Raw genomic sequence first — 14,715 nt, 5'->3', positions numbered from 1 at the left:
ATCTAGTTAACACACAACTCATGGTGGTAAATGGGGAATAAAGACCTGCTCTAAAATAAAGTGGCAATAACACAACTGGATATTTAGGCTGGATCCCTTCTCTGTGTTATATCATAATAGTTTTTTATCATCAGCATCATCAGAACTAAATTAGAAATCAGGAAACCTGGGTTCTAATTCCAGATCTGCTGCTGACAATTTAAAGAACCACATAATCACATATACACCATGGAATACTATGCAGCCATAAAAAAGAATGAGATCATGTCCTTTGCAGGGACATGGATGAAACTGGAAGCCATTACTCTCAGCAAACTAACACAGAAAACCAAACACTGAATGTTTTCACTCATAAATGGGAGTTGAAAATGAGAACACATGGACACAGGGAGGGGAACACCACACACCAGGACCTGTCGGGCGGTGGAGGGCAAGGGGAGGGAGAGTATTAGGACAAATACCTAACGCATACAGGACTTAAAACATAGATGACAGGTTGACAGATGCGGCAAACCAGCACAGCACATGTATACCTATGTAACAAACCTGTACGTCCTGCACATGTCCCGGAACTTAAAGTAAAACTAAAAAAAAAAAACAAAAAAACAAAAAAACAGAGCTATATAATCACGGGAAAAGCCTATAATCTCTGAGCTCTAATTTGCTTATTTTTAAAAAGAAGATTTTGGCCATAAATGCTTTTAAAACAGAATATACAAATGCAAGTAAAAATGACTACCTAAACCACTGAAATTGATCCTAATTTATAAAAGCAAATATATATATATGCCACGGGATAAAAACGGAATGACTTTCACCAGAGGGGAAAGAGCAAAATGACAATACATTATGAAATTAAATGGTGATGAGGATGCTGAAAAGAACATACAAGCCTTGTAATGAAGAATGCTACAAAATGCAAAGAAAAAAGATACTGTCAAACTCTACATTCCCTTTGACCTAGTAATTCTATTTTTGAACACAAATTCCCCCCAAAAAAATTCCTAAAGAAAAATCAAAGATCTCTAAAAAGAATCTCCATAGCAGCACTATATATAAGAGAGGAAAATTAGAAACAACCTGTATGTTCAAAAATAGAGGCACAGTTAAGCAGAATCTGGTTTTGCTAACAAAATGTGACAAAGGCCTATATAGCCATGTTTTAAAATACAGAACTATCTTCAAAGAGTGGATTTATTCATGTGATATTACATAAAATGTAAAGGTTGATCACAAAACACCCTTTTTATGATTTTGCAAAAACCACACGGTTAAAAACTAGAAGATAAATGGAAGGGGTACAGTTAGTTCTTTGAGTTTGTTATTTTTTGGTAAAATTCATTACACCAGCAAAAAATAGAAGGGAAATGGGGGGGAGAGAATGCTCTTTAAACCACAGTCCAGTTTGCACATTTCATGCTGCTTCTATATAATCTTCTACCATGACAAATATCAACTTATGTCTCTACCTTACATTCAATGTTCTTCAAGCATTTTCGCAAAGATTATGTTAATTGTTGGAAAAATAATCAGCGTTCATGGCACCAATACACCCACATATTAAACTTTTATACAAAGTCTGGTGTGTCAGATGTATCCTATGAAAGTATATCGTACATATTGGTGAGCCATTGTCATCCTGTCCCCATATGCCATCAATGGGAAATTAAAGGAAGCATCCAGAGTTAGGAGTTATGATTCCAACAGGGTCTTGGACTCTAAAGTCAATCAATATATGGTAGAAGATGCTATGACGTAAATGCCTTGGGAAACTGTCACATACCTCTTATCTACAATTACTGCTTTCCTTCAACACTTATAGGCGACAAAATCATGGCAAAAGTCATCACTCTGGTTGGCCTAGCAATATATCCCTTTCAGTTGTGGCAAATATATAGGACATGGATTTACTGCAGTACACAGAATTCACAGATATAATTATGGTGTGGTATTTGGCTTCAGTGTATAGCTATAGCATTGGATTATCCTTCTACTAAAAACTCCAAAAAGACATAAAAGGTAAAAACCTAGAATTATCCTAAGTAGCAATTCTCCAGAAGAAACATTAACTGGAGATAACACGCTTGTGTTGAATAGAAATGCTGATGTTCCACAAAAGCCTGTGTAAATTTTCTTCCTTCCAAAAAGTTGGTTTTTTCTACTAATCAATATTTTAAACAGTATGTTTCGAGCTTTAAGATGCTGGTATCCTTTAACATATTCTGAGAATGATAAAGAAAAAAGTAATGGTGTCATGTGAGAAACTGTCAAAAAAAAAAAAAAAAAAAAAGGCTAAAACCTAAAATTGGGAACAAGTGGATATAGCAAAACTGCAAAAATCTACCACAGACCATTATACATACTTTTCTCAGTGATAGCTAGAGCAGAAAGTAAAAAATATTTTCAATCTTTCACATTTACAACTTTAGCAAAAATCCTGTTTCTAGTTATCCTAAAAAGACACTGGCAAAAAGCTATGTCCAATTTCTACTGTTACCAGCATTATCTAATAATGTGAAAACAAGCTATCATTTTCAAAACTATTCAGCGTGCCAAAGTAATTAATCTTAAATCAATGGTTGCTAGTGACACACCATGTGTTTACTTGTAAACAACAAATTATAAGCTTTTAGAAAATGAAATTACCCATTTAAAAATGAATCTCAAAAATATGCTGCAGAAACGCAACCAATTCCACTTTTTGTTATCTGTCTGAATTATTCTACAGAATCATATCAATATATTTTATACACATTTACAGGTCATACTAGTTCTAGGGTGCCAAGTAATAATTTAAAGATTTAAAGAAAATGGCACACACACAGAACTCCAAAAGCCATATTAAGTTAAAGAAAGGCTGTACACGGATTTAAATTAAACCTCCATTACCCACCAGATGAGATAGCAATTCAGTGTTGAGACAGACTAACTCAAACATTCACCCATTAAAACACCAGGTAATGAGGCAGGGACAAGAGCATGCCTTTAAAAAATTAAAAATCAACTTCAGAAAGATAGCATAGGCGTGAGCAAATCCTAATTTAAATAGAAATTAAAATAAAATATAACCTGCACCCAAGAATGTTAGTAGCGAAGAGGCCATTTACATTTCAAAGTCCTCTGTCTATGGTAGTCTTAAGTACTATACCACTAAGGTTTGTCAGTTCTGTGGAGACACTTCAATTAAGGCTGTGGGGTAGAGCTCTGTGTAAATTAATTAGTTGAGGTTACACAGATTTTCTAAAAGCAGCTCTCTAAAACAGCCTCAGAGATATGCAAGATTTGTGGGGAATTAAAATTTAAATACAACTTACTAATCAATTCTTCTTGCTTTCACATTTCAATGACATTTTGCGTAATAATAAATAAGTCCATGAAAATACTACTAACCAACATTTTATTTGCTTTCAATTAGAGCTAAAGGAAAGGGCTTTCAATTTTCCTTTTGATACTTAGGTTTTATTTCAGATTTTATCTAGACTTATTGGCAAGAGTTTCCATATGATAACTATAATGAACTTGATCCATATTTAAATGGGAAATGAGACTATATTTGAAATTCACATATGCTACAACTAAATTAGCTTTGTAGTAATTGCTATAAACAATGTCATAACAAAAATATGAATTTCATACTCCTGCACTGAGACTTTACATGTTAAATTCATTCACTATAATTCAGCTAAATATTAAAGCTTCACATTTTATCTAATATAATATCATAATTTCCTTTAATTCAAAATACTAAGTCATTTTTTCCTGTAAATAAATTTTAAAGCCATTAGAACCAGAGGTTTCATAATTATTCTTCAAAATATTATTCTTTAAGTAAAATGTATACACAAAAATGGTAATAATCAGTTACATAACGATTTCTCCTGTAAATTAAAAACGGAAGAAATCTGAAGATTTCAAGAGATCAGGAGCCTTCTAATTATGTATATAAGAGATTCATGAGCTCCTCTGTAATCCTAAAATAAAGTCCCTACAGTCTCATCATAGTGATTGTGAAAAATTCATACTTGTTATACAGTAGAGATGATTTAGACTTTTCTAATGGCTAATTTGTTTCATGAGCATGGACACTGCATGTACAAATGTATCTTTTAAGATAGTACCATTGAGAAGAGGCTGTCCTTCATGCACATCCTTCGACAAGACTGCACTGTAAACATCTTCAGGAAATCCAGTCTTGCATAATGCGATTTCACCAGAAGCCTCTACAGACGCCTGCAACACAAGGAAAAAAAAAAAAGTGTGTGTACAATGATTGCTACCTCCTTCAACTGAGAAACATTCCACTTGGCATAAAGCCTCATTTTTCCAACTATCTTGTACAAACAACCCCTTTGTTTCCAAGTGCTTACAATTAGAATGTAGAGGGCAAAGGGTTAATCATTTTGATAACTGGAGTAGAAGAAACAAATCCCACTTGTCTAGTCCAGTAAAAGCGAAATAATACACATTCTAGGTTCTTCTAAGGACTGAACATTTCCATTAAAATGCTCATTGTGACTGAAGAACTATCAAGTAGGCGTGGGGTTTGGGGGACAGCCAAATAGTCTTTGGGCTCCACAAGTCACCATCACTAACTTAAGTTTTCATGAAAAATGTATACATTCAAGTATGGAGATTTTTATATTCTTAGCTAATTCTCTATAAAGCTGGTTTCAAGATGCCATGTTCATTTAAAAAATAAAATTATACTTACAACAGTGCGACAGATAGTATTTTATACCAAGTAAAACCAATCAAAACTATATATTTATTTCTATAATTTGAAGGACAGTGATACATTAAAAATGTAAGTAAAGATTAATACAATTATGTGTTTACACTTAAAATTAGAAAGTAACCAAGTATCTGTCATTTTCTATATCATCATATGCACAGTTAATTTACTCAGTGTGCTTAAAACTCAGTCGTATCTACTGCTGTCTAGCTAACCCTCCAAGTTAGTTCCCCTACTTCTTTCAGCCCTACTGACACAATTGGAGGACAGTTAGCCCTCAGCAGAGCTCCTGTAGCATCTGCATTAATTATAGGAAATTCTACCATGTACTGATGGGGATTCAAATACAGAGGAAGGACGAGTAGAATGAGGCTACCCAATGAAGGGATTTCAGTGGCCACAGGGACAGCATTAGGGACAGTCCACCCTAGTGAGAACCAGAAATTGAAAGGAAGAGGAAGGGAAGTCCCAGAAACAGAGAGATCTCAGAACAACTGTCTGGATGAAGCAATGCAGTGCAGCTTCATAATTAAATGACTACCTGAATTATGCATGTGAAATTTTGCAAATACTAATGTTGCAAAAATCCAGACCAATCTAATAAACTGTTCTTTTCAAATCCAAGAAAATAAAAAATAAATTACATTTAAACAGTATTAAATATCACAGTATTTATTCTCAAAAAATTATTAGGAGCAACAGTGAGATACTAGTCCAGGCTCATCAAATGAATAAGCAGTTTTAAGTCTGTTATGTGCAAGAAAGGGCTGTATCAAGTGAAGAATAAAGAAGTACCAATCCCCTTAAAAGGTGTGAGTGGAAGCTGGTACAGTCACCTTGGCATACTTTTGGCAAACTCTAGGAAAGAAGAATGTGGATATATCCTCCCTACTCCTAAGGAGATATTACCCCACATGAGTGCTCCAGTGGACATGTGCAGGAATGTCCACTGATGCATGACTGTAATAGCAGAGATTCTGTACGTGTCCATCAAAAGGAGAATGGTCTAATACATTATCACAAAGCCAAAAGAAAAAAACAACATTAAAATGGAAGAACTGGAACTACATTTATCCAAAGGGCTACATCTTAGAGGCAAACTAAAACAAAACAAAAAGTCGGTTTAAGTTCCATGTATGATTAAGATATAAATTTAATTATAAATCAACCTAAAGATGACTAGTAAGTTCAGAAACCCATTTGTGTGACATCCCAAATTCAGACTGAAGACAAGGCTCACTGCAGTATGAAATCCTGCAAAAAAAGTAGAAATCATGACTGATGATTCCACTTATATAAACACAAAAGATAACATAATGTTTTGAACACATACTTAGGTAAGAAGAAAACGAAAACAGCATAGTGATAAACATGAAATTTAGGATAGTGGTTAACCTAGGGGAAGGAAAACTAGGAAAGGCATCAGGAAAGACTGTACGAGTGGCTTCAATTTTATCTGTAATAATTCATTTCTTTCAAAAAGACTCTGAAGGAAACCAGGTAAAATGTAAGGATCTGCATAGACACATAGGTACAAATTACAGTATTCACCCCACAAACTATCTGCTCTACATATTTCATAATGAAAAAGAGAAAATATCAGAAACCAATTGAGAAATAAGAAGTGAGGCTTCCAATACCCATCAAGTTTGGGACACTGGGACACAGTCTGATACTTGACACGTGTAAACATCCAGGTACTGTCCATGCCCGGCACAGTGCAGGAACTGAGTGAAGGAAAACTTTTGCTTTTAGCTAACCCAAACACACACAGGGAACTCCTCAGTTTGCCATATAAAATGGACAAATGTGTTGTAAACCTGTGTCCCACCAACACGTTAGGGGTCTGCCTCTTCATCCTTCTAGCCCAGGCTTCTAAGAGCAGTGAGGCATGGCAGGTGCTAGCCCAGGATAGGTGAGGCCAGAGCCCAGAAAGGCAGTGGCCAGAAGCCAGTGATGGAAGGCACGGAGCAGATGAGGGTCACATTTCAAATAGGGGCATTCAGGGTAGTAGAGTATGTGGGTTTGTGAGTAAGCACTCAGAGATCAAGGAAGTCTCAAGACTAGAGGAAAACCGTTAAGCTTTTATTCAACTCCATGACTGTATCTTGTTTCCCAGTGGATCTGCCCTAAGGTAGGAGAATCAGCAGCACCAAGTTCCTGGTCCAAAACCACAGAAATAGGACTTCAGGGCCACATCGAAGCTGACAGGAAGATGGTGAATGTCCACCTCTGTGTTTTGTTCTCTGCCTTATTTCAGAAAAGGGACCTTCTGTTCTCAATGTGCTGCCCCTTACTAAACCTCTCCATGCTCATTTTCCTCATGTAAAAAAGGGTGCTGACTGGCCAGGTTGGCCATCAGAATTACTGAAACAATGCTTTTAAAGCACATCTCTAACAAATACTGACTAGTAACATTAAATATCCATGGAAGTCATGTCATACTTTGAATAATTTCATATTCATCTTAAATAGCTGAAACTTTTCTAAATTCTTCTCCCTCAAGACAAAATGGATCCACAAAATATTATTATCCTGGATCCACAATATAATAATAATCTATAATGTATTTTCTTTAAAATAATCTCCATAAAATTATTAAAATATATATTCTCCCTATTTATTTCCTCTCTTAACTTTCAGTCAAAAAATAACAAAGTTAACAAGTTCAAAAAACAAACAGGAAGCACTCAAATGAATACAGGCTCCCAACTGGACATAGTGGAAGCTTACTTTGTGCCAAGCACTGTGCTGGTACATCAGTATCTCATTGAATCCTCCCTGCAACCCTACAAGGTTGTGCCTGATACCAGGTCTGAGATTGCGGGAGACCAAGAGCTGATGGGCAGAATTCCCTCAAGGGGACTGACTGCACTGTGGTGGTAATCCTTGTTGGGTATTGGAAGTTCTCTGATCTAACACACAGCTAATGCCTGAATGTTCTACAATAGTAGCTCTCAATCCGGGACAATTTTGCCACCCAGGGGACATCTGTCAATGTGCAGACACATTTTTAGCTGTCACAACTGCGAGGGGGTGTTACTGGCTACTAGTGGCTATTGGCTCTCAGTTGGTTTCTGATATTTTCTCTTTTTCATTATAAAATATGTAGAGTAGGGAAGCCGCTAACCATTACACAACACACAGCACAGCATCCCTAACAAAGGAGTGCTAAGCTCAAAATGTCAACAGAGCCAAGGTTAAGAAAACCTGTTCTACAGCAGCACATGACAAAGAGGTATCTACCTACCCATTAACACTCCCATCAGTATGAAGATCACTGTCTCCTCAAGTAGCCTCATCACTCTTGGAACACCCTGCATCCCACAGAGCGAAAACCCGGTCCCTGAGGCTTACTCCCACATAAAGTCATCACTCTGCCAGGCCCAGGATGAAATTCTGGAACTTCAAAGAGGAGAAAGAGGAATCCTACCCTCAACAAGTTATCTGTGGGTATGAGGAGGAGGATGTGAATAACGTGCATTTTCCTAATATTTGAATGGTGCATGGGTTGGCAAGCTTTTTCTGTAAAGGGTAAACTAAGTATTTCAGGCTTTGTAGTCCACAGGATCTCTGTTGAAACTACTCAATCTGCTGCTGTTGTGCAAAAGCAGCCACAGACAATCAGTATATGAATGAACGTGGTTGTGTTCATTCTAATATAACTTCATATACCCTGAAATTTGAATTTCATTCCATTTTGAAGTCTTGAAAGATGCTCTTCTTCTTTTTCTTGCTTAAAAGCATTTGAAAATGTAAAACATATTCTTGGCCAGACCAAAAAAAAAAAAGGCAGCAGGAGTGTAGTTTGCAGATCCCTGCAATAGTGTGTTAAGTTTCGTATCACACTGTTATCTCACTTAATTCTCACAATAGGCCCGGTAAGAGGGGGTTAAACTATCTGCATTTTGCTAATGAGCAAATAGATTCTCACACAGAGGTACAGTGAAATACCCAAGACCTCACATCGGAGAGAAAGAGGCAGGATTCAAACTCTGTAGTCTTTCCAAGTACAACAATTACAACACAATCTTTCAAGAAACATGTACTGAGTGTTCATTTGCCACTGGAAACAGAACACAAGATACAGCCCCTGCCCTTAAGGAGCTCAAGACTTTATGTGGGAGGTTAAGATATGCAGAGGATATGAGCAAAGCCCAGGGCAGGGAATCTGGGGGCTTCCCAAGCAGAGCTGGAGTAGCGAGGCGCTAGAGGGTGTCAGGAAAGCCATCCTAGGCAGTCACTGCTTGAACTAAAACAAGGCAGCAAGAAACAGCACAGTGCCTGTGGAATTACAATGAGTTCAGTGTCGCTGGAGTCCAAGAAGCAAGGCAGGATGTCAAAAGTTGAGGCCGGAGAGTTAGACAGGGTTAGATCATAAATGGTTGGGGGCTTGGGGTTATCCTGTTGGCTGGGGGAGCCAGGGACAGATTTTAAGCACAGACTGAATGCATCTGACAGAGAATTCTCTGATAGCTTTGTGGGAAATGTGTGTGTGATAGGGGATGACAAGTGACAACAGGGAGACAAGCTAGGACACAGACCTGAGTCAGGGCAGGGGCTACAAGGAACGAAGAAGGGGCAGATTTTGTCAATACCCAGATAGTTAAGATCAATAGGGCCTTCTGGGCAGGGACTCACTGAGGGAGGGAGGGAGGGAGGAAACAATGCCTTCCCTCATGTTTCCAGCTGAGTGGCTGTGAACATGGGTGCCACAAGTAGGAAAAATAATCGCAAAACTATAACATCAGGAACAAAGTGCTAAAGAAGCAGAAAGAATGGGATGATAAATCTGTCCGTGGGAGTCAAGGAAGACTCCACACCTGAAGTGACATTTAGGCTCTGACTTTAAAGATGATTGAAAATTTGCCAGGGGAAAGAGGGGGAAGTGGAAAAGGGAATTCCAGGCAACAGGTACAGCACAACAAAGGCCCTGGTGATTTCCGTTGAGCTTGTAGTCCACCAAAAACACCCTGATCTTTTTTTTTCCAGGCAACTGTTAAGTTATGGCTTCCTCCTCTATTATCTTTGCTGCTGATTTTGGGTCCTTAGGGAGAGCAATTTATATTTAACCCTCCAAAATTTGGTCTCAATAAATTAACAATTCAGCTGGCTTTAGTAATTCCTTCCAGCTTTACGTATCAAGAAAGTCTAATGAGATACCCCAAAGTCTTCATATAGATGCTACTTAGATGCTAAAAACAGGGTATGTCGCATGCCCAGACATGGTTTGGGGATATCTGCCCGGGGCACACCCCTTCAACCCCCAGGGCCCTAAGTGAGCTCTTAAGAAGAGCAGTGATTGCAGCACAAACTTCCAACAGGTCAGACTGCCTGGCTTTAAATCCCAGTCCCACTGCTATCTGCGAGACCTCTCAGAAGAAACAGTTCCCCATCTGTACAACAAGAGTACTAAAGATAGCACCAACTCATAGGGCAGATGAGAGAATTAAATGAGTTAGTATGTGTAAAGCACTTAGGATAGTGTCTGGCACATGGTTATTCAATGTTTTAGCTGTTTGTCATCACAGTATTAATACTATTGGGGCAACATGAATCCAACTCGTGGTGCATCGGCCATACAGGCCGGTAGTTCTCAAACTTACTCAACACAGCAAGCAATCTGGGACATTTGTTTAAAATACAGATGCTTGGGTCCCAGCCCAAGACTCATTAAAACAGACTCTCAAGAGGTGTGATGGATAAATCAGGGTATTTAACAAGTGCCTGTGCTGCATGTGGTGGCCACACATCCAGCCCTTATCTTCACCTCTGGAAAGCTTTCTGAATGTTCTCAAAACAGCACAGCTACCTTTTGACCCTAGTCTTCAAATCCAATAGCTTAGCAACAGCAAAAAGGAATAAAGAAACCATGATTTTTCCGTTCTTAATCCCATGCTCTCTTCTCTTTATTCTGAAAACATCTTCTTGATTTTGAATTTTTTGTTTTGCTTTGTACAGAGCATTACCCTACCCCCAGTCCTTTAGCAATTCTCCTCTTCTGCACAATTCCTCAAGGATGACAAGCAGTCAGCAAGTCCTCTCTGCCCACCAGTGCAAAATTCACGCTGGTCAGAGGATCTGAACTCATTTAGTGCCGCTCTGTGCTCTCGCACAATCAGCTCACCTATCTTGAGTTTCAATTTCCTCTTACAAGTATTTGCTCTACTCTTCCCAGGCTGAAGATCGACCTCCTTGTCTAGAGAGGACAGAAGTGTAATAGGAGCTGAGTTCTGCTTGCCTGTGAGTATCGGTCTCTCTGTTCCGGTTCTGCACTCGCAGGGACATCGTTTTTGTTCTTGTTCAAATTTTTCCACGGTCTCAATGCTGAGCGCTTTAAAGCCCTGAGTCCACTACTCTTTTCGGTTCCCATTCTCATTATTCTTTTTTATAGTCATCCTTGGTCACTCGATCTGCTTTCCAATTTCCTCCAAGTCACTCCTAAATCCAAGCTCTTAAATATTCCACGTGGAATCACCATGGACAGACTTCAGTTGCCTTGCCTCCTCACCCTCTTCCTCATTAAGATCATTTATGATTATTGGCTAAAAATTTCACCTCTGAAAGCAGCCTAAGCCTAAGGAAATCATAACTTTTCTTTCTGGCTCTGAAGACTGCCTAACCAAAACCTAGACTAAGTTAATTATCATAAACTCTTAAATGTAATCCATCGGATGTCGGATTAAAACACTGATCTCTTACTTTCTCCCTATCAGAGATTCCATAGTCACAATCTTGTAACAATCAGATTATTGTTTGGGAGATTACCAAATGCAGTCAACAAAGCTGAGGCCTTCTTTTGCGTTATGTTTGCTCCCCTGATTTCTTGTGGAAATAAGGGCAATAATGGGTTGTGACTGGTTAAGACTGGGTTAAGACTGAGAACTCCGCAGCAAACCTGCTCATGTTTAAATCCAGCCTCCACCATCTACTACCTGTGTGACCTTGGCAAGCTGTGTAACCTCATCTGTGCTTCAGTTTCCTCCTCTGTAATAATAATAATAATAACAATAACAGCTAAAGTATAGGTCTTTAGGATTGTTGTGAAGAATACAAAGGGCTTAAAAAATACGTGATCACTACAGGACAAGGGTTAGCTATTATGATGCTGGTATTGTTTTGATTGTGGAGTTTTTTTTTTTTTTTTTTTTTTTTGACAGTCTCACTCTGTCACCCAGGCTGGAATGCAGTGGCACTGTCTAGGCTCACTGCAAGCTCTGCCACCTGGATTCAGCCACTCTCCTGCCTCAGCCTCCCGGGTAGCTGGGACTACAGGAGTCCGCCATCACGCCTGGCTAATTTTTTTTTTGTACTTTTAGTAGAGACGGGGTTTCACTGTGTTAGCCAGGATGGTCTGGATTTCCTGACCTCGTGATCCACTCGCCTCAGTCTCCCAAAGTGCTGCGATTATAGGCGTGAGTCACCGTGCCTGGCCTTTCTTGTGAAGACTTTTATCTCTGTTCTGTAAGTAACTGAGAAATATTTTTAAATTATCTTGTAAAGAAGGAATACCATAAAGAAACCAAGCTTAAAAAAAATGGAAATTTACTCACAAACAAGGACAAAAGATGCACAAGTGGAATTCCCTTCTTGATATGTGATTTGTGGGTTGGGGGATGAAGCCGCAGTACAGGGAGGGCGACAACTATGGTAATACTTTTATTATGCGGTTAGGTCTTACAAATGACATAAGCAAACATAAACAGTTAATGAAGACACTGTTAAAGTGGTCAGTTGAGTACATGGTGACAGAGTAATGAAACTGTTCAAGAACATTCGGCATGACTAATTTTCTTTTATGTTTTAATCCAATTTCTCACCATACAATTACATTTGCCACATTCTCGACATCTCACAGGATTCCATCCATGATGCTGGAGGCTATGTTAAGAAGATTATTCAAGAGCTACTGCCACTCTTCAAAAATTTTTCTCTGTGTCAGTTATGCCACTGATGGCACTTTGAATTTCACATCCCTGCGAAAATGCTTAAAACGTGCAGAAGTTTAACCCTGAACAGTTGCAATATTTTTGCTTTGTCAAGTACCACTCTGGAAGGAGATTATCTTGTCCTGCATGGGTTTTTAAACTCTTTCTTGCTTTCATGATGTGCTCTAGAGCAGCTTAGGTTCAATGAATACTGCACTGAGATCACACATTTGCCCCATCTGACCACCTAGTAATTTCCATCTTTATTTTAATTATCTTATTAGGATGTGTCCTTGAGTAGCTCTAGTATCAGTACTTTTAGTTTTCTGATTGTCATTTCTTTTAATCAAGTAAGGACAAACAGAATAGTCAAAAATAGCATTGATGCTGGCACAGGAACCTGCAAACTGTTGAAATTGAACTCTTAGCTGAAAGCACCACAATACAAGAGTTTGATAGACAAAAATCTGGGTCTGCATATAAAATGTGATTTAGAACATCACCTTCCTAGGAGCAGAAACTATCAAGGCTTAGGACAAGATGAAATATACATCCAGTGACATCCACATAGACCTTTGTGCAATCCCAAATCTCTTCTGCCCAAGTGAGAAGAGGCTTCCTAGGCTTCCAGGCTTTCTTGAGTCTCAAAGGATAGACAGGAGCTTACCATGAAGCGGATGCTTAATGTAACAGGTAGCAACAATGTACCTACAGGTTTAATTGGCAGGTAAAAGGCTAATACTATCAAATGATAATGGCCCAGGCAGCTGTGCAATTGAACTGTCAGGAAAAGTTCCAGAAGTGCCTATGGCATTCCAGGAGAGATGGCCAATCACGGCTCAGATTGATTCTGTCCCGTCAACTCATTACACTCAGCAGAGACTACAACACACTTATATATAATACTCAAAATGTTATCAGATAGTATAGCACTTGGCATTAGACTGTGTTTATAATGAACTTGGAAATTCATTCAACTAAATACACTCAGCATCAGTGACTGCAAATATTTACTGAGTGCTTAATATGTGCCAAAAAGCATGCTACAATGCTTTCCATGCAGTATATCTTAAATAGTCCTCACAACAACCCTATGAGGTAGATGCTGTTAGTACTGCCATTTTGCAGGCAAGGAAACTAACTTAAAGGAAACTGCCGTAAGTCTTTTAATTAATCAATTTAGGGACACTATTCAAACTGGCATCAAAAGGCCTTGGGGATAACCCTTAACCCAACCACTACAATGCCTATTAGGAAGTATTCACATACATTGACACATAGTACCTAACTGGCTAAGGGCTGGAAATTGTCCTATATGAATTGAGATTAAGTGAAAAATCTGCCTGTTGCCATAATAAATTTTCTCCTAAAATACGATTCTCACATATGATATGTGATATATGCTAATAAAACAATTTCAATGTTTCTGTTCACTATGGAAAAAACTAAGAAAAAAAAGATATCAGGTCAAACTTTTTAAAACATTTTAAGTCCTCCAAATCAAAGTCTCATACCCCCCAGCCCAAACTCTTCTAAAAGTATACATGGAAAATTATCAGTAAATAGCTATCATGGCTAGTATGTTAATTTTCAGATGTGAAATTGATGAAGGAATAATTATAGTCTATAATGAACTCTTTATACACTTTATTTGCTCTGGAGTCCCCTGTATTCATGTACAATTAGGCCCATTTCATAAAACCTGGAGCATGGTTTCAGTTTTTAAAAATGGTTACAGATGTTTACAGTCCCCATAACTCTGATTTAATTTGAGTAGCTGGCCACAGTAATGATTTATGTAATTCTGAGTCCCTGATAAGATAAACACAACCCAATTATAGCATTATTCTTGTGAGAAAACAACATTCAAGACATAGCTTCCAGAAATGCACTGCAGTGAAAGGAGGCATAATGCCAGAGTTCAAAGCCTTTCCTGAACTTATTCTGGAAGCAGCACCCCATCCAGTGGTGTTCTAATAGATCACGCAATAAAGAAGTACATCTTCAAGCCCTGCAGGCTGAGGTTGCAGAGCTAATATGGTCTGTTCCAGTTTC

At 38.3% G+C, this 14,715-nt stretch overlaps 1 protein-coding gene across 2 annotated transcripts in view; it reads right to left on the bottom strand.

The window, feature by feature from the left end:
• LOC105465484 (cadherin 2) overlaps positions 1–14,715 on the bottom strand; it is a 249,105-nt gene that overhangs the window by 215,128 nt on the left and 19,262 nt on the right. For both annotated transcript variants that reach the window (XM_071085507.1, XM_011713937.3), the window contains exon 2: positions 4,119–4,230. In XM_071085507.1, the coding sequence (XP_070941608.1) occupies positions 4,119–4,230 (112 nt within the window). The remainder of the gene's footprint in view (positions 1–4,118; positions 4,231–14,715) is intronic.

The sequence above is a fragment of the Macaca nemestrina genome, chromosome 19, assembly GCF_043159975.1.
Source record: "Macaca nemestrina isolate mMacNem1 chromosome 19, mMacNem.hap1, whole genome shotgun sequence".
In the NCBI taxonomy this organism is placed as follows: domain Eukaryota; kingdom Metazoa; phylum Chordata; class Mammalia; order Primates; family Cercopithecidae; genus Macaca; species Macaca nemestrina.
The sequence above is the reverse complement of the archived record's forward strand: the minus strand, read 5'-3'. Positions and strand labels throughout refer to the sequence as shown.